Source organism: Colossoma macropomum, unplaced genomic scaffold (genome assembly GCF_904425465.1).
Source record: "Colossoma macropomum unplaced genomic scaffold, Colossoma_macropomum, whole genome shotgun sequence".
Taxonomy (NCBI): domain Eukaryota; kingdom Metazoa; phylum Chordata; class Actinopteri; order Characiformes; family Serrasalmidae; genus Colossoma; species Colossoma macropomum.
In genome coordinates, this window is record NW_023494801.1 from 20,715,485 (window position 1) to 20,738,605 (window position 23,121).

General features: G+C 38.3%; 3 protein-coding genes across 4 annotated transcripts; 1 reads left to right on the top strand and 2 right to left on the bottom strand.

Moving 5' to 3' along the window:
- Nucleotides 1-135: 135 nt before the first annotated feature.
- Nucleotides 136-6,038, bottom strand: LOC118820911 (gastrula zinc finger protein XlCGF49.1-like). The gene is made up of 2 exons (XM_036589248.1): nucleotides 3,829-6,038; nucleotides 136-1,908 (listed from the first exon to the last, which is right to left on the bottom strand). The coding sequence occupies exon 2, from the start codon at nucleotides 1,811-1,813 to the stop codon at nucleotides 1,019-1,021; it is 795 nt and encodes a 264-aa protein (XP_036445141.1). The 5' UTR covers nucleotides 1,814-1,908; nucleotides 3,829-6,038; the 3' UTR covers nucleotides 136-1,018.
- A 2,019-nt stretch (nucleotides 6,039-8,057) lies between these two features.
- im:6904045 (protein NATD1) lies at nucleotides 8,058-10,144 on the top strand. Of its 2 annotated transcripts, none has more exons than XM_036589250.1 (3): nucleotides 8,058-8,308; nucleotides 8,431-8,552; nucleotides 9,140-10,144. In XM_036589250.1, the coding sequence occupies exons 1-3, from the start codon at nucleotides 8,152-8,154 to the stop codon at nucleotides 9,254-9,256; spliced, it is 396 nt and encodes a 131-aa protein (XP_036445143.1). In that variant the 5' UTR covers nucleotides 8,058-8,151; the 3' UTR covers nucleotides 9,257-10,144. The 2 variants fall into 2 exon arrangements, with proteins under 2 accessions (XP_036445143.1, XP_036445144.1); XM_036589251.1 differs by having other exon boundaries at nucleotides 8,434-8,552.
- A 380-nt stretch (nucleotides 10,145-10,524) lies between these two features.
- Nucleotides 10,525-13,540, bottom strand: si:dkey-282h22.5 (uncharacterized protein LOC107988040 homolog). The gene is made up of 4 exons (XM_036589249.1): nucleotides 13,409-13,540; nucleotides 12,817-12,910; nucleotides 11,928-12,054; nucleotides 10,525-11,361 (listed from the first exon to the last, which is right to left on the bottom strand). The coding sequence occupies exons 2-4, from the start codon at nucleotides 12,908-12,910 to the stop codon at nucleotides 11,088-11,090; spliced, it is 495 nt and encodes a 164-aa protein (XP_036445142.1). The 5' UTR covers nucleotides 13,409-13,540; the 3' UTR covers nucleotides 10,525-11,087.
- Nucleotides 13,541-23,121: the final 9,581 nt, after the last annotated feature.

The window sequence follows — 23,121 nt, forward strand, 5'->3', positions numbered from 1 at the left end:
GCATCACCCAACATAACACAGCATAAAAAAGTACAATAATATTCAATATATTAGATAAAATGTTTGCTTACAAAAAGAGTCCATGATACCAAATTGTCCTTCTCAGACTTATTTATTTAGAGCATTTTATGATGCCTTAAATAATTAACATGACAAAAAAGGACTAGTGTTGGTTAGAGGGAACAGCTTCTCTCTACTGCTCCCTGCTGTCAATCATAGGAATAAGAAACTCCCAGACTACGTTCAAATAGTTGAATGGAACATGCAAAGTCAGCATTGCCAAGACCGATGTCTTGATAACGATTCATGGAAAATACGTTGTACAGTTCCTAATCACATAATCAATACATACATAATAATTACACAATGATGGAGGTATACAAACCACAGAACAAAAAGACAGCCTTTTTATTACAGTACTTGTATAGATTTCTTTAATATTTCTGCTTAATTCAATTGTTGAGAAGTAAACAAACTCATTCAGAGCGGTCTGAAATGAAATGGTGCATTGTAGACTTCAATTTCTTTATACTGGTGGTGATAGGAACCAGGGGTCGCATGTCTACACAGCAAATTATAACCATTGTATTTATTTTACGAAACAAACAGTGGACCTACACAGTTTATATGTTCTGTGCATAATGTTAAAATATTGGTGAATATGTTAAATTTTTTCGAGTACTCTGCATGTACCTGTCCTCCATTAATGGCTCATAAAAATACATTTTAGGCCCAAACCTTCTCAAAACTAAAATGTCTCAGGCATCAGGCAGCATATTTGTAACCTCTTACTATAACAGCTGTCTGTGAAGTAGCTTTTCCAGGCTTTAAATGCTTCAGACATCTGGTTCCTATCACCACCACTGTGGACAGTTCTGACTGTGCGGTGCATTCCACATCAAACCACCATGAATTATAACATTATGCAGACATTTTGACAAATCTGTGGGATCAGCTTTTAACTGATTCTATTAGCAAAGCTGTTTAAATTGCAAAAATTCAAACAGCATTATTCATATCAAACTAAAACAACCTGATAATAAATATCGGCATTTTGATCCGACAAACTTGTGTCAGGAGTTTCTGAGTCCCTGTTAATGCATTTGTGTGTCTTGAACGTGTTTGAATGCCTGAAGCTCTTGCCACACTCAGAGCAGTAATACGGTTTCTCTCCTGTGTGAATGCGTTGGTGTAGCTGGAGATGACTCTGTCGATTAAAACTCTTCCCGCAGTCTAAACAGCAAAACGGTTTCTCTCCTGTGTGAATGTTCTGATGCGTTTTGAGATGACTCAGTACGTTAAAACTCTTGCCGCACTCCGGGCAGTCATATGGCTTCTCTCCCGTGTGAATGCGCTGGTGAGTTTGGAGACTACTGAGCTGATTAAAGCTCTTCCCACAATCTGAGCAGTAATACGGTTTCTCTCCAGTGTGAATGCGCTGGTGTTTTTTGAGGGTACCCTTCTCTCTAAAGGTCCGTCCACACTCCGAGCAGGAATAGGGCTTCTCTCCTGTGTGAATGCGCTGGTGTATCTTCAGATTGCCTTTATCTCTGAAGCTCCTTCCGCATTCGGGACAGTCAAACGGCTTCTCTCCGGTGTGAACGCGCTGGTGTCTTTGGAGATGATTCTGTAGAGTAAAACTCTTACCACACTCCAAACAGTGGTGAGTTCTCTCTTTGACTGTATTTTTCTGTGTTTCTCTGACAAAAGTGTCAAGGTAGGGAGGAACAGAAGGTGTCTGCTGAGGACTGGAGCTACCTGTGGACGCTATATCCTCACATTTAATCTCTCCAGGTTCCAGCAGGGTGTTCATGGTGGCAACTCTTGGTGTGTTTCTGGAGATTTAACCTGTGCAGGAAGGTGGACGCTAGGAGCAGAAGATGGCTTGCAGCAGGACGTCATTCATCTCTGGAGGAGAAAGAAAGATAGAAAAGATATATTCAAAACTCAGTGGCAACAACAACAGTATGATAAGATGATTGGGGACTGTGCCTTGTATAGACAATGCTCAGATAGTTTCTCACACACACACACACACACACACACACACATACATCATCTAAACCGCTTATCCCTTTGGGTCACGGGGGGGGGGAGCTGGAGCCTATCCCAGCTGTCACTGGGCGGAAGACAGGAAACACCCTTGACAGGTCGCCAGTCCATCGCATGGCAGACAGACAGACATACACATTCACACACACAGTCACTCACACATTCACACCTAGTTGCAGTCTAGCGTGTCCAATTGACTGCATGTCTTTGGACTGTGGGAGAAAAATGGAGAACCTGAAGGAAACCCATGCAGACACAGGGAGAACACGCAAACCCCACATAGGCCGGTCACCCGGCCCAGGAATTGATCCCAGGCCCTTGTTGTGAGGCGACAGTGCTACCCACTGCGCCACCGTGCCGCCCTCAGTTAGTTTCAGATACATTTAAAAATTAATAATAAAACATCAATTGTGAATCTACTTCATTGTTGTAGGGGATCACGGAACTGTACAGTTTTGAACATTTCTGCTGTGGGCCTTTACGGAAATGGGTGAAAGTTATCCAATTCATGGTAAGAAAAAAAAAAAGGGAGTCCCCAAATACCTCAATCTGTGTCTGAAGAACTATATACAAATACGTTTTATTCAGTTCTTACTGGTAGTAACTTTTTAATTACTCTATAATAGCTAACAAGTTCACACTATACATTAGCATTAAGCCATGCTGCTCTATGACGTTTAAATAAAAAGGGAGTAGGTAAAACATTTGAAACTGGACTATGTAAATTTTGTAGAACGTTTTGAAATGTTGGTTGTGCTTTGGACCCCTTCCCCGAGCAGATGAATCTTATGAGTGCGAGCACACTGAAAGAGTATTTAAAGAGAACTCAGTCAAAACATAGGGCACACCATATTTTAATGTGTTTTTTTCTCCTCACTCAGTAAAGCTAGTTTTCAATTTTAACAGAAACATCTTACACAGTGCAGCTGAAAAAAAGAATAAATAAGCCTAGAAAGGACAGTGTTAAAAGCTTTGGCCTGTGCCAGCCCCAAAACACTGCACATAAGCATAATAATAAGCCAATTTAACTACTTAGTTCTTCTTGATTTAAAGTGAACATGTTAGACCATGGAAACACATGAAAATGTGCTGGACTTTGGAGGGGGCGCTTCAGGACCAGGACTGGGAACCTGCGTTCTGGCCACTGCTGCGCTTCTTTAGTAAAAGCCAAAAACTGCTTTATTACATAGGATCCTCCTGCTATTCTTGTACCACCAAATGTGCACATATGATGTTCATAGCTGCACATCCATGATCTCTTCTTGCACGTTTTCATATAGACTACAGAATATTGGTCAGTTTCATGTGCGCACAAATTCTCTGTACAGTGTAACATGAAAATGAAGAACTCGATTAGCTCACTAAGGGACAGAAGAGCACACAGGCTGAGACTTTGGGACCAAACAGGCACAAAATCGCACTTTAAATCTCCACTAGATAACATAACTACAATAGATATATATACATTAAGCACGTCTTTGAGAGCACATTGCGTAAATACTAAACACGGCATTAACAAATTGCTCTACTCTATAATTACAGAGTTATATTACAACTCCATAATATAAACAATATAACGAAATAAAAACACGGGCCTAGGAGCTGAAAGCTAGCTAATGTTGCTCCTGTCTGGACGAAGGCTTGTTCTCTGTTGGCTAATTTTCGTCGCAAGCATTTAAAAAAAAAAAACAAAAATAAAAAAACATCTCTCCAACTATTTCTCTAACGGTTAATAAAACAATGTTAATAAAGTGAAGATACTGAACAGGTCCCTACTTTTAATGGAGCAGCTTCTGTTTCTTAACGGACAACATCACTGTGTCAGCAGCACAGACGGGACTGCTGAGCAGGAGGAGGTCTTCTTCTCCACTTTGCTGTGGTTGGAGAACCAAAATTAGCGCCACCACCTGGACTGCAGGGGCCTTCACACTGAAATGAGTGTGAAAATGGGGCCAGTCTGAGCTTTGGCGTTATTTTTATCCTACAAGTTTAAAACAACATTCATAAAGTAAAAATCTTCATTAATTCTCTATCCCTGTATTCCATAAACCCCGCCTCCTGCGCTACGATTGGCTAGTGGCTCATACGAACTGTTCGCTGATTGGCCAGTCGCGAAGTCGTTCACAACACCGTAACAACCATAGAACTCGGTGGAACCTGAGCAGCATCGGAGGGGCGGACCAGAGTGAGGACCTTTAAAAGAGGAAGAAGGCGGAAGTAAAAGTGGCTGACCCTCACAGCTATTTGCAGCAGCCTCTTTATTGCACTTTTTCACACAATTTCATAAAAGAAAATATTCTAATTAACTTACTGTTAAAAAACTGCCACTGATGCTTTCATGCGAGGATCAGTTCTAACAAGAAATCATTAGGACTGGAAATATTGATACTTCAGTATTGGTCTGTCCACTGCTACTTTGCAGTGGTCAGAAACTACTCATGTACTGATGTTATAAAAAAGGAGAGCGGGCACTGTGGGAAACACACTGTAAAGCTTGTAAAACTTAACATGGTGTCTGTTTACACAGTCTCGTCTGTTAATGAGCCAAACCACTTGCGGAGATTTGCACATGCGCAGTAAACAAAACATGCTAAAATCACATTTTTTGTGTGCTAGCTATTTGAGTCAAATGGTACAAATTACTATTTATGCTGTTTTTGTCAGATTTGATCACTGATTTCAAATATGTGTTTGAAACTGATGTGGGTTTTAGTTTCGGATTTATCGGTCTCTCCCCATTCAAAGAGATACGAGCCTGGCCTTGTATTAGTGGAAACTGTCAGAGACACTGCAAAAGGCCACAACTGCGCTTGCATGCAAGGACAACAAGGCTGTAAGACAGTGGTCTCCAATCCTGGTCCTGCAGAGCTTAGTGCCAACCACGATTTGCCACATCTGCTCCAGCTAGTCAACCTCTTCCCAAGTCCCTGATTGGCTGGATCAGATGTATTAGAGTTCAGTAAGGGGCAGAGCTGCTAACTGGATACAGTTTGGCACTAACCTGTGCAGGAAGGTAGCTCTCCAGGATCAGGGTTGGAGACGGTAAGATGTCCCATTTCTCATTATGCCTTTCAAAGGGGGGCTCGCTAGCGCCCTCTATGAACCCTCACTGCACGAATGCGGACTCAGCAGCGGCCTATTACCCAAAATTCCACGAGATACGGGCGAGGACCAGTCAGAGTGAGGGAGTGAACACAAACAAAAAATTCAATATCATGAGGTGCTAGTGCCACTAAACACTGCACTAATGTTTTTACATTAGCCCATTAGCAAATGTTCACATGTAATTCACACGTTGAGGGCAAATAAAGTTTATAGTACAGTTAAAATACTTATTTAAAAGAATGAAATGATGTAATAGTGTAAAAATTATTATAAGGGTATAGAGAGAGAGAGGGGGAGAGAGAGAGTTGTTTATTTAAGATAGGTAGTGAGCTAGTTTGATCCAGTGATGGGTAGATGAAGCATCTTGGCTTCTTTCAGACTGTGCCAAAAAAAATAGAAGATTTGGAGCATTATTTAAAAACAGAGAGCAGAGTGAAATCTGGTGTTTTGCAGGAATTATAGCAGCCATAAATCTCGAGATTGCAGGAAGCATGCATACAATATTTTGCTGATTTATTTCACAGTTTTAATATGATGGGTGCAAAAAACTTTGTGTTCATTTTGATCTTCTGACAGTAATGTTCACTTATTAAAGTGTTTACTTACTTTCAATTAATTAATTCATTATTTAGAAATAATTACATTACTTATTAATTTATTTGGTGGGTGTAAGTGTGCTTCAATAAAATGGTCAAATGTGTTATAAATACGACTGTCTTATAGTTTGGGTCAAAGTTCTTCTGCTGTTTCAGTTGCAGTCAGATGACAAGAGCTTGATAGAGTTAGTTTCAATAAATCATATAATACTTGAACACAATAAATATCTGTATATATATATATATTAGGGGTGGGAATCTCTAGGCACCTCACGATTCGATTCGATTACGATTCAGAGGGCTGCGATGCGATTATAAAAGATTATCGATGCATCTCGATGCATCTTTTTTTTCTATATAGCATCTATATTTTCTCACTGTGTGAGCTGAAGTTTCGAGTTCAAGTTTATTTGTCACTTGCACAACATGTCAGGACATTGTGGTGAGGCTCAGATAATCACTCTACAGAAAATAAATAAGTAAAAATAAAAATACAAGAAAAACCAACTGAAATATATTAAATATACACAAAATATACACACGATATATACAGAATGTAGAGACAATATACATTTTAAAGTGACTAAGTGACTCGGTGTTATTGTTATTTAAAGTGACTTGGTACTTTTAAAGCAAAGTATTTGTAATGATCCATAATGAATTTACTTCCAATATCTTTTTTTTAATAAAACAAATGGAAGTGATGTGGCAAGTGAACTAGAAGGCTCTCATTCAGTGCTCTCGTTTGGAGCACGAGAAGCTGCTGCCACTCATCTGCGATAAAATGCGCAGTTACGGTGAAATAAGATCCAGTGGTAATGGATGTCCACGCAGCACATGTTACAGCTATTCTATGAAACATAGCGCGAAAGCCCTGTTTCGCAATGACTGAGAACCGGCGTACAAACTGCAGGTCACATAGCAGCGATGCGTTATTCGCATTTATAAGCAGCGCAGTTGGTTTCCTGGTACGTTAAATCTGCAACGAGACTTTCAAACACTAAAAAAAGTGGCGAAGCTGAAGTCAGCTTCTCTTTCGAATTCTCCCGTTCCACCTTAAATGGTGCCGCATTTACATTCGGCGCCTCAGTCAGATTTTAAGGTGGAATGGGTAAATTCGAACATGAAGCTGGAGAATAAGAAGCGACTTAAGCCTCGTAAAACAGTCGAACGTTGAGAGACTTGTAACTGATCTACTTCTGAGGGAAAGTTTTCTGGCGGAGATGGGAGGAAAGCGGCTATAGCTGAAGCTTAAAGCAGAGCGAAGTAAATCTGCGCTCTCGTTTATACTGTTTAGCCTATACTAGGACATCAACACATACTGAGACATACTGGACATTAAATGTTGCGGCTCCCAAGCTGGTTTGATTTTTGTTGAAAGGTCAAAATGGCTCTTATCATTTGTATTGTGACTCCTGATCTAACCTGGCTTTTAATGCAGAGGGAGCCGGTCGGATTTCTCACTCATCCAGTTGTGTTTTTGTTATGTGCCGCCACAGACTGTCTGGGCGCTGTGCTTACCCACTTCCAAGTTCTGCCTTTTGCGTTCCGTCAACATTACATTATAAATTAAATATTTAGAAAATCTATTTTTGACATGCCCTGCGATAGACTGGCGACCTGTCCAGGGTGTATCCTGCCTTCCGCCCAATGACAGCTGGGATAGGCTCCAGCACCCCACCGCGACCCAGAAGGATAAGCGGTTTAGAAGATGTATGTATGTATGCATTTTTGACATTTGTGAATCGATTCAGAATCGTTCACGTCCGCATCGCGATGGGACGATATATATATAAAAATCAGTGGTAACACATACCTCTTTTGTTATATCTTGGCACTTTAAGTGTTATTTATATAATTGTAAATGATTACCCACATGGAGAATAAATACATGGGCATGTATTTTTTTTAATATGTGAGATACGATTCAAATACACTGTTTCATTATAAAATGTATTCCAAACGCTAAAACAAATTTAAATAAAAATAATTCTGGCCACTTTTATTCTTTTTTTTTAATGTATTTGATAAATACAATTGACTTTTTTGTATGGGTTAATAATTACTCTTTATTATTTATATTTTTGTTTAGCATTTCTTATTTATATTTATATAGCTATTTATATTAATTATTATTTATCATTATCACTGTGTATTTTTTAATTTATTTAGCTTGTACGAATATAATTAAAATAATTCAATAATAAAACAGGTACGTAACAAAACAAGTAAACAGACAAGAGAGTTTGTGGAGTTAGTGCGCCCCCTGCTGTTACTCTGCTGAATTTACAGGGTCCACTACACTGACCTCCCACCTGAACAGAGAGGAAGACCTCTCGTAGTCTCGGAGGGTAATAGAAACGGACTCTTACGGCAGAACTGTGGCGCTGTGCACATAATGCTGTCTCGAAACTGCCTCTGTAACCTTAGACGAGCTCAGAGACTCACAGCAGTGAAACTGAGCGAGTCTCCATTTTGTGGTTTAAGTACTGAAGCTCATCGCGTCATTCACGACAGACAGCAGCGCTGCTTCGTTGTCCGGTTGGGCGGCGGAGGTGAGGAGAGCGGAGCAGAGAGCTTTCCGCCAGTTAATGCCCTGTCCTCGCATATCTTGGGGACGGGTATGCTGTGAAGTAAAATGGCCGTGTTTCTCTTTTCACTCCGTCTTAATCCTCAGCAGGTCCAGAGGACAGCGCGGTGCTGAAGTACTCTTACAGGACTGACCGGCACGTTCAGCTACTGTCCACGGTGGTCCCAGAGTCCTTCAGAGGGAAAGGTGTAGCCGCACAGCTCGCAAAGGTAAAGTGTTTTTAACCTTGGTAAACCTTGATTATTAACCAGACTACTTCTCCTTTATCCGGCAGGTTTGCCTGTCTTAAAGGGGAATTCCACCATCTTTTCAAAATCTTTGCATAAAGGGGAATTCTACCGATTTTTCAAAAGATTTTGCATAATTTCGTTGTTGCAATGTGAACAAAGTCATTCAGAGCGGTTTCATGTGAAATGGTTCTTTGTAGAGAAACTTACAGACTCCGGTTTTTTTTTTTACAGTGCGGAGGTACATGGATGGTGTTGTAAAGCAAACACGTACTAAAAAAAACTTGTTCCCCCAACTTCACCTATATTTTACCATGATCATTACATATAAAACTCAAGAAAACTTGTGTGGTTATTTTGGAACGAAAATAAAACGGCCATGGGCATAGTAGACATTGCGGCCCCTGGTTCCTGTCACCACCACTGTGAAGAAATAGTTGGTAAGATTCTCTGGAAATAATCATTTCACATCAAATCAATCTGAATGAATAATAGAAATAAAAAAATAGATAGAATTTCCCTTAAATAGCAAGAATGAGCATAACAGCATCTATTTTCTGACCCTACAGGCTGCACTGGACTTTGTGGCAGAAGAACAATTAAAAGCTACAATCTCTTGCTGGTATATTAAAAAATATGTAAAAGAGAATCCACATCATGGATACCAGGCATACATTGAAGATTAATTTTACAAAGCCTGTTCATCGCATGTTATAGTGCTCAAATTCCTGCTTACCAAATCACAGTCTTAGCTGGACTGGATACAAATTTTGGTAGACACTATAGCTGATCCATGTCAAAGTGCTTTGGATCTTTATGCCATGTCTGCCAGAAGTATAAGCCAGTTGTTTAATTTGCAGATGTGCTAGTGAAGACAATTTTTATTAGACAGTCCTTGATGGTCAACAGTATCTAGACATGTCCCTGATCTGGACAGTCCTGCAGCACAGACAAGTGCAAAAACTTACCAGAAATATTGAATTTTTGATGCCTGTTTGAAGCCTCAGTGCCTTTATTTAACAACCCTCTCAACTGCTGTATCCCCCTAAATGGGTGAAACACCAAAACACATTCAAACATGGGCCTTTTGCTTTGAGAACACTGTGAGAAGTCCACAGGCAGGGTACTGATTAACAGTCATCTGACTTTTTGGCAAATATACCACTGGGCAACAGTAGGAACTGCATTACATAAGCTGCACAGATGCCTAATGTACACATGATGAAGTCAATGAACTTTCTGCCTCTAGGCCAATGGAAAGGGCTGTGATAGAGGAGGATGTTTTAAAGGAGGAGCAACCAACTTTGTGACTTTTTTTATTCATCTGGATCGCTGGATGGGTGTTGTTTATGACACCACTTAGCAGCAAATCCTCTGGCTGCTGGAATAAAATAGCAAAACTTGATAAATGATGTTCGATTGTCTAATCCCAGTCTCCTACAGCTAGTCCTCCCATCCTTCATTAAAAGTGCACAAACATCTGTGTCTTATTGTCTAAAAATGTTGCACGTTCACTCATGTGGCTCTATAAATAGGGCCTGACAATAAATAAACCCAACACCTGGAGTAAATTATGCTATTATTGGTCATTTCCCATTGAAAATCCTACATAACCTTGGGTTAAGAGAATGTGTCCAAATACAGAAAGTTAACAATGCAGCTATTCTGTTAAAAATGTACTTTATAGTCTCATGGCTGTGCATATAACATTGCCATTATAGTAAGATTAATCAAGTCTACTTTACATGCTCTGGATATTCTCTCATAACCATTTACATTCAATTCAGTCTTAAGTTTATTTATTTAGTGCATCTGAATGTGGAAATATCCCCTCCAAAGCAGTGAGACCACAGAGTGCCTGTTAAACTATGCAATAAGTCATTTTAATACATAAATGACTTATCTCGTCCATATAATTATACCTTTATCATGACCTCAAAACACTTAAAAGACATAAATGAACCCATTATATTAGAGTCACTACTTACAAAGAATCTAAATGTGTTCTCCAATAAACAGTCTTATTTGATGCATAGACCTCAATTCATATAAATCTCATTGTAAATATTGCAAAAAGTGCCCGTCATATAATTTTATATAAGCAAGTGTTGTCAGCCCTGCTGATTTGGTAGATAATTTTCTCTAAAAAGATACTGTAAGCAAAGCTTTATTGACCTCCCTGCATTTTAACATTAAAAAATACATCACCCAAAAATACTAAAGCTACATATGATACTGACCATCCAGAACAGGGGTGTCCAATCTTGTCTGCAAGATTCATTCCAATAAAGCAGGAGTGCACATGATCAATTGTTTGCAGACTGGGACCAATTGATTAATTTCAACTGGAATGAAAACCTGCAGCCACACTGGCCCTTTGCAGGTAAGAGTATACAACCCTGATCTAGTAGCATTGATGCATTATTGGCATTTTGGGTGAAGTATTCCAATAATGATTCATATTCCCATTAGATTTTCATTTGATAGCTCAAAACTCCTTTGAAATGCCTTTGTCCACTAAGTACCAGGGCCTCTTCTGGCTCTTGCCCTCCGAATCCACTGGCCTGTGTTGGAAGCTCTCACAGACGCCTTCACAGGCGTCTTAGTTGTGGCTCTCATAACTGGCCGCCGAGGGGGCATCCACATTGAAGTTCTAGGCACTTTTCCTGCCTGAAGCTCATCCACGAAGCCCTCCACCTTGTCAAATTCATTGGTAAGCTTTGCCAGGTTCTCCTTCAATGTGTTAAATTGCTTGTAAAGATCCCCCACCGCATCAGACAGAGGCTTAATCCTGCACACATCAACAGTGAGAGAAGTGAAATCCAAGAAGTGAGAGTTTTTACAGTTAAGTCTGCCAGGTCTGATGTAAGCAGCTCTTGCCCGAGTTGAGTCACGGCACAATCTTTGTGTAGTCAGGGACAAAAAATGCCAACATTAGCCTAAATAAATACTGCTTGTGTGAATACAACATGGCTAGCTATATATAACACATATACATGCATGTTAGGTAGTATATGCTCATAATTCATAGTTTATTATGATTTTAACAGAACATAAACACACTTTCCAAGTATTTTTCTGCATGGAGCATGGCTCAAATTTAAGGGCCCAAACCGGTCACAAGTTACTGCCCATGGTAAAACAATCTTCCAAAATGACTTCATTGAACCACAAAAACCTGTAGAACATCAACACTGATTTCACCGGATAAACACAATTAGCAGCTGACTCATAGAAAAACACAGCTTTTCTGTCTTCTTTAATGAAACATTTACAACTTACTAATCAACTAGGCATCTCAGTGCTTTTTCTCCTTTACAAATTATAAATATGGGTTTTGTACAGCTGTTCACTTACCTCACATATTCTGGTAAGACTGAAGCATGGTCGTTGACTAACAGATCCTTCACCTGGTGCACAATAGCATATTTCCAGTTGTCCAGCACTTGGGTCATGTTCGAGCAGCTTTTGCCATTTGTTTTATCTGAAAGGATTGAACAGATCTTAGTTGCCTAGTTATTGACCATTCAACCAATTATGCCAAGCTTATTCTCAGTCACAAACTGGGGTTCAAGGACTAGCAAAGAAAAAATGACTTTGTGACAGAAAGTAAGTCTTTTTGAGGTTTTTTTTATGATTAACAGTTTTTATTGATTATTATTTTAGGTTAAGACAAAACCACATATATTTGTATTATTGGAACAACATGACACCCTTTACACTGTGGCGGTACAACGTTTTTGTGATGTTGAAGTTAATGTATATATATATATATATATATATATATATATATATATATATATATAAATTATACCTGATTTTTTGGTACAGAAACCCTCACAAATATAAGTGTTCATAAAGGGGGGGTACAAGAAAAATGTAATGATATTTTGTATAAACACAATGTACAACATTACACCTGATTATATTTTCAATATGGACCCATTTCCACCCCAATATGACAACTGGTACATGAGTGTGCCTTTACTTTGTGTATAACTGATCTGGCAATGAAAATAAAGCTATTGATGTGATATTGATTAGTAAGCTAGGAATATTGCTATTTTGGTCTTCAGCTAAGAACAAAACAGTCAAAGGGACCTCAGAAAACTGATATTTTAGCAAAAACCTTTTTACAGCAGTGATGCAGAGCACAAAAAAAGAAAACACTCCAGAATTATGTCATTTCTGCACACTGTCCACAACAGCTGCGCCGAACTGTTAATGGCATAATGAAAAGCATTACCTCTGAGCTCCAATGTCTCCTGAGTCCACTTCTTCCTCTGAGCGGCACATAGTGAGACCAGCCACAACACAGCCAGAGCCCTCCTCATCCTCATCTTCCTCAGCAAAACAACAATGATGTCATTGCAGTTGTGTAATCCTTTGATATGCAGTTAACTCAGACACTATACTGGTATGAATGGACCCAGCTAGGCTTGTAAGCCTGAGAGTTCAGTCCGACTGCCCAGTATTAACATATGTTCCAGACATTTCAAGAAAGAAAACAGCCTTCATGCTGGGTTTCCTCTGACAAAACAAAGTGAGGAGGAGTTGGAGTTTAGGGATTTGTGATCAGAGATCTGGATTTCACTGCAGTGCAATGTACCAGTATCATATTTTATCATTAGTGCTTAAATCTGGGTGCATTGCCTAGTGGCAGTGCATGCACTATGATGACAACAGATTGATCAGATTTATCATGAAGATATCTCTATTTAATCTAATTTACACCTACATATGCTCGCAATGACCTCAATGCACGTGTGATTTGACAAGAAGTTGACAGAACGACAGGCTAAATGTATTTTGACCTCTGAAAAGCTACAGTCAAATACCTGATTTAGTGTGGTGAGCGTGAGTTCCTCTGCTCAGTGATATCCGAGCCCTGGATTAATCCAGCTGTGTGGTTTACAATGAGGAAACATGTCCGGAGTTGCTCTTATATCAGTATCCTAAGCCCCAAAAGCCATCCCTCAACCTGCTCCCGCCTCCATAACTGGACAGAGAGAGAGAGAGAGCAGGCGGTATCAGATTCTGACTTAAAATTAAATTTTTCACTTAAGCATTCCAGCTGAAGCTGGTAGTGTATGGTAATTGTAAATACTGCACTTTCTCAAGGAGAGGTTTAGAAATTGTTAACATGCTGATGGAAATCAAATCATTGTAATGTTATGTGTTAGTCATCACTGCTTTTCATGTTTTGTTGTTGCTGTAGCTCTAGAAAATTTTAATTAACCTTTTTTTTGCAGAATAACAGAGTTGCCATTTTGTTGTTTTAAAACTGTAGTAAACCTCTATATCCCAGGGCAATAACATTTAATTGACCTATTCATGCCCCGCCCCAAATGTGCTCTTTCATTGGAACCATTGCCCCCTTAGGCTAGCGATACAGAGCACTGGCAAATCCCATTCAGTTTAATTCAATCTAGTTTAAAATACCATGACTATGTTTTTGTAGCTAATAATACTATGTTTTAGTTGGAAAAGGCAACCAATTTCCTACAAACCTAATATTAGCTTGATTACATGCCAAAAAAAACTACACCTCACTCAAATGATAGACGAACCAGAGTGAATCGAGAATTGAGTGATTCTCCCAACAATCAAATGCAGCACCTTCTCTGAACTTCCAGAAAAGATGCAGGTTTTAGCAGAAACTGAAATTCAAATAAAAATCCAACGTTTTAGAGAAACAACCGACGAGCCTTCCAAAGCGGGTAAACGTGCAAATAGGACATGGTGACATTCAGCAGTTCAGTGAACATCACAAAATATAGATCCAAAGTCCACGAGACCAGAAACCACAGGGTCAGATTCCAGAGATTTGGATTGGTCAACTGACTCAAAGGCAGCCCCAGCCAAGTCATCTGCCCGGCCTCACCCATCTTCCAGCGAGCGGACTTGAGTCACAGAGGTGGTTCGGAAGGAGCAGTCATATCTTTCCCGGCAGTGGTCCCAGTTGCAGGCTCGGCTCCAGTAGAGAAGCGTTTGATGTAACAGCATTGCTCCAGCACGGCATTCCTGATTCTCACTGTAATGGTCTGTGGAACATCTGGGCCTTTTCAGTCAGCCCAAGCAGCCATCTCTGCACTCCGTAACAGTAGAGACGGCAGCAGCAGACCTGGAACTGGCAACCTAGGTGCTTCTGACACTCTCTATGGGCTCAGAAAAAGATAATCAGTACATTTTATTCAAGTGGAAAAAAAGAGAAATAATAAGTTGCATGACTGTCTGGCCTGAGTTAAACAGCATGTGATAGATGACTGGGTCTGAACTTTATAAAGGGATCCTGAGAGAAGTGACTGAATGGTTTTGTTTGGAAGCACGCGTGTGTGTGTGTGTGTGTGTGTGTGTGTGTGTGTGTGTGTGTGTGTGTGTGAAGTTTACGGGTCCATGTTGGAGCTACTGAGACCAACAGGAGTCAGAAGAACGGGTTTATTGCACTATTCAAAGCTCATTTTCACAACTTCATAACTTCAGCACATTTTTTACCAACACTCTTAAAAATAATAACACTCTTTAAAGTAATTGACATAAAGTTTATATCGATGTTAGTTAGCAAGGTTCAAGTAAAGTTTTACCAAAGGTTCTGTAGGGAATCAGAAGCTGTTCTTCTGTGGCATCGCTCCAAAGAACTCCTTGTTTTTTAAGAGCCTAGGTGAAATTGGCCTGTTCATGCTCCGTCCACAAATGCATTCTTTTCTAGGCTGGATAAGCTTTATAGGACATTGGCAATGACTTTATTCAACCAAAAGGCCAGAAGAGTCGTAGGCAAAAGTCTGTGCACTCCTGACTAAAATGTATATAATATTGATTTTTTAAGCGAAAAGAAATACAACCTCTGCAACAATTTAAAATGTTTTTCTGCAAATGATAATGCACAGTTCCCTTATATATGATGATCTTAAAAAACAGAAAAAACACCATAAAATATTAATTTTGGGAAGAATTTGAACAAACCTCTCGTCTGCACTCCTGTAAGTAGCTGACTCTGAAAATGAATCTGATGCCTACAAATCAGGGAAAAGTTATAAAAAGATACCAAAGTGCTTCCAGCTTACAATTTCCACTGTCCACGATTTCATTAAGAAATGGCAGTTAAGGGGAACTGTGGAAGTCAAGGCAAATCCAAGGCAAGACCAAGAACAGGTTCAGATAGAACTGCTTGTATACTAGGCTAAAGGCAAAGCAAAACCCCCATATCACAGTAAAGGACCTGCAGGAAGGTTTAGCTAACACAGGAGTGGTGAGGAGAAAAAGAGTCTTCAGATATGCTAGAAACCACAAATTTAGACTTAATGCAAATAAATGTACACTATTGTTCAAAAATTCTGAAATCATTTGTAATAGTAATAATTGCTGTTCTTTTATTCTGTAATAACTGTACTATAAGTTAAATGTTTTAGTTAACATTTTAGGTTTTTGGAGACATCAAGAAGTTATTAAATGATAACTAATATACCATAATTATCTATTTATAGTAATTTTGGGACACATTTGATCATCACTTTTCAAATATGAGGCATCCTGGGTGTTTATTTAATTGTTGTTTTTTTTTATTATGACTGTTTTATTGTATTGACTTCATTCTCAATGTTATACAGCTTTCTCAGTCATTATAGAATCATCTACAAATCTGTTTATCATTCTGAACACAACTTATATTTCTTATTTTTCCACAGATTCCTACAAATTAGTTGAAATCTGAAGTTGTAGAGTTGTAGCATCATATTAAGATCATTTTATACATGTATCTTGGTTTTATATTAATGAAAACAGTTTAATTGGTAATGAAAAAAGTTTAATGAAACTTTTAATTGGTAGTATATATCTGCTTATGATACACATGGTATATTATACTGTGTTAGGGTCTATTCATGGCACAATAAGAAACACAGATGATTTAAAGTTATTGTAAGAGTGTTGACATGGGTGTTTTATGATTTCAGTAAACAGCGTTTATAAGGGTGATGCCAAAATAGAAACCAGTGCCTTGCTTTGGAACAGATCTCTCTTGTTCTCTTGCATATGTGAACTTTTGAGCTGAATTATGTAATGTGAATGTTCTGAAAGTGTACTGAATCTGTTTTAGATAAAGTAATTCTCAAAGGAGATGAGCTGGAGTAAAGCTGCAGTGCTTGCGTAATTCTGTGCTGGAAATAAATAACAGCTTGTAGTGTTTGTGCAAAATGAGAAACATTTTGACGAGATTTCCTTGTATTTTTTAAAAGTTTTTAAACATAATACTAAGTCAAGAATCAATGAACAAGCAAACTTTAACAATAGACACTGACCTCTCCAAAATTTGCTTGCACAGTTCAAAGCATGTAAGTATGCAAGTCCATTGAGAAGGACAACGCCAGTGATTTTTTTTTCTTTTTCTCTATTTCTGGTAGCAGTACTGAAAAACTTAGATTTGTATCTCGATATAACAATTTCTCAATATTATGACTTAGTATCTCAAAAAGGACTTATTTCCTTACAATATCTGAGAATAGTCTCATATACAAAGAAACTATTGTCATGCATCCCTCAGGCTCAGAGGTCTGTAAGGACTCCATTTCCCAGAATCCCCTGTCCCTGTCTCCGGAATATTAACTTGTTACACCTGTTATCATATAATAGGTGTTAGTATAAAGCCGGGCTTGTAGGTTAGTTTGTTGCGATGTATTGCTTCTTGTCCTAAGAGCTACTGAGCGTTCTTCGTCTGTTTATGTGATTTTTCTGGTTCTGACTGTATTTTGATATTTTGACTTTTGCCTTTTTTGCCTTTGCCCCTTGGGCTCTTTGTCATTTCTGGATTTGACCTTTGCCTGTTCTCTGACCACGTTTTTGGATTGCGATTCTAACATTAAAGCCTCACTTTCTTTCTTTATCCGTGAGCGTCTGAGTTATTCTGCCTCGTTACAACTATATTTCTATATATTTTCAAAAATATGCCAAGTCTATACTCCATATAAATATAAGAAATATACTATTACATATATTTTACATGTGAATACATTTCAATATATTGACATATATGTGCATATATTGGCATATATCTAAATGATAAAAAATTGCACAGTTGAAATGTAGCACATATATTTTTAATATGAGGAAGTATATGTACATATATTTTCTTGACTTAGTATCTCAAATTAACAACTTATTTTCTGAGATATTTGACTTGAAATGTTGTGTTAAAGAGCTGCTACATTAAAAAGTAATTGTTTCAGGATGCCATTATTTTGAGATTTTAAGTCAAACTTTTGAGAAATTTTCATTTTGAGAAAATAAGTTACTTTTTCAACACAGTAAAGAATAAGATGTGAAAATGTTGACATATTGCTGTCAGGAAAAAAATTATTGATACTGAAAAAAGGTCAGCGTGTCCTATAATGCTGGTCATTAATTTTTCATTATTTTCTAATTTCTAATATTTTTCATACTCTAAAACATTCATGCTAATATTGATAATTGGAACAGCAGCTATGCTAACTATGTCCCTCATAAACGTTTAGTGTTAGAAAAATTAGCATTGTTGACTAAAGTACTCCTGGTGACAGTTTGAAAGCAGCGTTTGGAGGTATGAAAACTCCATCCACGATTCAATAATAGGTGAGAGAAGAACTTTATCAGAGGACACAGGAAATGCTGTCCACCAAATTTAGATATGAAAGAAATACAGAATGATAAACAGGCTTGATGGCAAGTTCTGGAATGAGCAGACATGGTTGTAATCTCACCACTAACAGCAATGACTAATGAGAAAATGGATGAGCCAATGTGAAAGGATAACACTAACAATGCTGATCTTTTTCTGAATAAGAGAATAAGCCCAAAGGACGGTTGATAAGGAATATCCTACTACATTGTGTTCTGTTTGGATTGTCATGGTCACGCTGTTGGGCTTAGTATAAATATTTTAAAGAAAAGATTAATGACAAAACACAGGATATGAGCTTGAGAATTACCTCACAAATCCCCATTGGAAGAGAAGTCTTTTGGGACTGCATCAGGGCTAATGTACTAATGTGAAAGCTAAAGTCTATGGCAGGGGTCAGCAACATGTGGCTCTGGCTCTTTTTCTGCCCTGTTGCGGCTCCACAGAAGAATTCGATTTTTAGGTAAACATAAAATAATTCTCCTTTGCAGTAAAATAAAAGCTCTGCTGATCATTCTAAGACAGCTTTAACAAATGCTGGCATTAATGTATAACTGCTAATTCACCAACCTTTCAGAGAACATTGATAATTTCAGAGGAACATTGATAATTTCGAGGCAAATGCACTTATTTGCGTTTATAAGCACTCCAGCTGGTCTCCTGATGTGTTTAATCTGCAGCGAGAAACTGTCAAAGACTAAAAAAGTTGCGAAGCTGAAGTCAGTTTCTCATTCGCCAGCTTCTTGTTTGAATTGTTGTGTTCCACTTTAAATGGTGCAGCAGGAAAATTCGAAAAAGAAGCTAGCAAAAGAGAAGCTGACTTTAGCCTCGTAAAAAGTCGAATGTTGAGAGGCATTTTACAAGAAAATGTTCTACTTTTGTGGAAAAGTTTCCTGCTGGAGATGCGAGAAAATCAGCTATAGCTGAGCTAAAGCTCAAAGCAGAGCAAAGTAAGTCTGTGTTTTCGTTTACATGTTTTAGCATATACTAGCACATTAGCATATACTGAGACATATTTACAGCCAAGATAGTAAAATGGACATAAGTTGTTGTGGCTCCAGCAGTGTTTTATTTTTGTTTAAAGGACAAAATGGCTCTTCTTAACATTTGGATTGCCGACCTCTAGTGTATGGTCTTTAAATTACATACACAGACGTGTATAACGACACCAGGAACCCCTATGGGATCCACTAGAGTACATATCTCTCAGAATAATCAGGTTATAGAGAACGGTCCTGGCAGCCATACTACCAAGAGCAGGGAATGCAGTCTGTCAGCGAATATAGTAAACAGAAGGAGAAAGATGGAGGAGTGACGTTTCTGATGACACTGTCTTATTATTGTCATGAAACACAGAGTGAAATAGAAGAAGAAAGTGGAATCTGGCTTTTGTTAAGAAACTGAAGTATGAGTTGTGTGTACACTGTAATCGAAAAGACTGGAAAAGAAGGAGGATGAAAATGGAATCAACAGAATTTTGACCTTTGGCCTCTCTAAACAGGCAGACAAATAATTTTTCATTCTTTTGGCGTTTGTCTAAATTTTCCTCAGTTCTGATTTCAAACATACACAAATTTCCACAAATGGCCTCATGAAGCATTTCAGTAAGACAGGGGTGCTCTGGTCCCAGTGGGCCGGTGTCCAGCACAGCTTGGTAGTTTCCCTCTTCAAACTCACTCACTAAACCTGGCAATTATCTCATGAGTGTAATCAGGTGTGTTTGAGCAGATAAATCACCAAACTGTGCTGGACACTGGCCTTCCAGGACTGGAACTGTGCGCCCCTGATCTAAGGCCAGGCACACACTGCAGTTCTAGCCTGTTTTTAAAGTCAACATGAATCGGAAATCAGAACGCATTTTTCTTTCTTAACATGACCTGATTTTACTCTTCAGGATTTGACTGGATTGTAAAAAGTGAAGTCAGACTCTGATGCCAGTATATACATGGATATGCATTTTTGTATATTTGAAATACTCAAGTAACTGCAATTGCAATCCATGCTGAAATATATTTTAAACTCTGAAATGTATTGTATGTATTTCAGAGTATACTGCCATGTTAATCAAATATACTTTAAAACACATTTATTTTAAAATGTATGGAGAAATGTTACACATAGAAATGTACCATACAAAAAGTAAATGTATGTAAAAGTATTTATCGAGTACATTTGAAAATGTCTGAAAGTGGCCAAAATTCTTGTCTAATGCACTTTACTGTTTGGAAAACCTTTTGAAAAGAATCTGTATTACTTTTTCAGATGTAGATGAGGTGACGTGCTGGTTAGCAGGCTAGTCTGTTAGCGCTGCTCTCACATTTCTTACACTTTCCCTGCAAAAGAAAGAGGAAAAGACTTCAAGAAAAAAAAAGTCAGGATAAATAAATCTGTGTATGACTGTAATTACCTAGCGTTTGAGCAAGAGAAGGACTGTGTGCATGTGCACATCGCTCCATCATCAGCTAACCCCCTCTCAGTGTCTCAGCCTAGCAGTGCGACAGAAAACAGTGCAAATATTGCCAGATAATTGAACTACCTCACTCCTGTTGACATAAACAAAGGTTTTCAGCATAAATGAGCTGAAACATCTCATAACTGGTTATTTTACAACCGTTCCAAGCACTGAAAGAGAGTGGCGTGAGGAGAGGAAAGGAGGTTGTCTGCCGACATGTGTAGCTGGAAGTGGAAGTGATGACAAGTGTTTCTGCTCAATGATTGGTCAGGATGAGAGGGTGATGATAAGATAATGCTGGTTAGTATCATTTTTCCCACCCGCTGCAACACATTGACGCAACCAGATGGCAAAAAAATGGCCTAAATTTCATGATCGGGCTGAATTTCAGCTTCAGCACCAAAGGCTAACAAAACAGAGGTAAAAAAAAAAAAATTGACATTTGTGGTAAATTTGTATAAGTCATCTTTGCTCTGTTTGACTGACGGAGTAGAAATGTTAATATGGTGATTTTTAATTTGTCTTCAGAAAGTAGTCTATAGGGAGACATTAGTATTGTAGACCCATGTATATCATCGCCTGCTTTTAGTTTCAGTGCACAGTGTGGTGCAGATTAGCAAGGCTGCTGTAGCACAGTCTCTCAGTGTGTTTGCTCAGTACTCAGGTGCTCAGCATGTTGTGTGAATGAAAAAGCTTTACTGGAAATTGTCCAGAGGTGTCAGTTGGTGCATGCAGTGTGGGAACCCACATTGTAGCATGTCAATTGGACATTTTCATACAATGTGAGCATAAAAATCACTTTGTCTGTACATAATTCAAATGTACAGTGTGAGTCACCAAAGAACAAGATTTTTAAAATCACACAATGCATGCTTTACTTGAGATCTACAGTTGACCTATACATGCTCTGCCCACAAATGCATTCGGTTGGCAAAAATCCCATTCAAACCTGTTGAGAAACTGTACTCAATTTTGTTTAGAGTCACTACATGACATTGAATTTGCTTTTAAAAATAGTATGCTATGGAGCTGCACAGTGTAGGCAGAGTGGAAATGGCATTAGCATGACAAAATTCGAATTACATGACACAATCTTTCCTAACAGTGTGACTTTTTTTTACACATATGCATGAAAAAGTATTACTATAGCAAGGCCTTGTTATAGCAAGGCTAGCACCCCTATGGGATTTCAGGTAGAATGTTGGTGCTAAGCCAATGGTGATGCACCTGAACATTTTTTGGCTGTTCTAGAGTAAACAGATGTTTGAAGCTTGTAAAAGACGTTCCATATGCTTTACCTGAAACTTGTAATATGCATTAATATATTGTCGCTGTTGGAACTAAACCTCATATCTCCACAATGGCAGCTTTACAGGAGAAGTAAAAAACATTCACAACCTTCAGTGTAAATTAATGTAAAGAGATTTTATGCCCGGCAATTTTGGATCACAATATTCTTCACTGAAATTTCACAGAAATTTTCCCTGCCTTAAGCCCTGACAATGTGAAAGGCGGCTGGTATTTTCAAATAATGTCAAAAAATTAAACAATGAAGATACAAGGTGTTGTCCTGACAGTGACAATGTATTTCATATATGTACTGCAGGAAAGGAAATCTATTGTAAATATTTTAACCCTTTTGCTTCCACCCAAAACTTTACAGTGACTTAGGAATGTAACTACAAACTAAAAACAGACATGTATCATGAGGAAAAATATCTAAAATTAAAATTAAGTCATTCAAAAATTAGGTATTGTGACAAAAAACTTTCAGTTTCAGTTTCTTATTAGGTTCAATAAGATTTTTACAGGCCTAGAAAATACTTCAATAATTGTATTTTGTTACTACAATTAAGTATTATTTTGGAAGTTTTTACTTTACTGAAGTATTATTGAAATTGAGTACTTTTACTCAGCTGTGTTTCCTACAGTTTCTGTGAATGTAATTTTTGTTATTTATATCCAGGGGTAGAAATGACCATGTATTACTGGGGGAGGCCTAGTGTTTTTTGTTTGTTTGTTTGTTTTTGAAAAATATCCTAAAATATCAGTTACATTAAATAGACTAGATATCCAAACAAATGCTGACAAGCTTTGAGGAAATTAGAAAGTGCAGCACCACTTCAAATTGCAAGGACATGGTACGGAGACTGACTGGGCAGGTCCTGCTGCAGTGTGACTTTCGATCGGCTGAACAGGCTGTCGAATGAACTTAAGGTGAGTTGAACAGACACTTTGTTTCATGTACACACTTGAGAATAGAGTACAACAACTACATGTGGTTTCCCTGTAGAAATAATTAACAAGATTTTCAGTATCTGAGCCAGAACTTTTACAAGACTTTTACGGGGCTCCAGTACGTCTTGGCCTGTTTCAACCCTGTTATATCCACAACTTTGCTAATTCATCTGTGCACAGAGTTTGTTGGAAAGAGTTAGTCACTCCAGCTC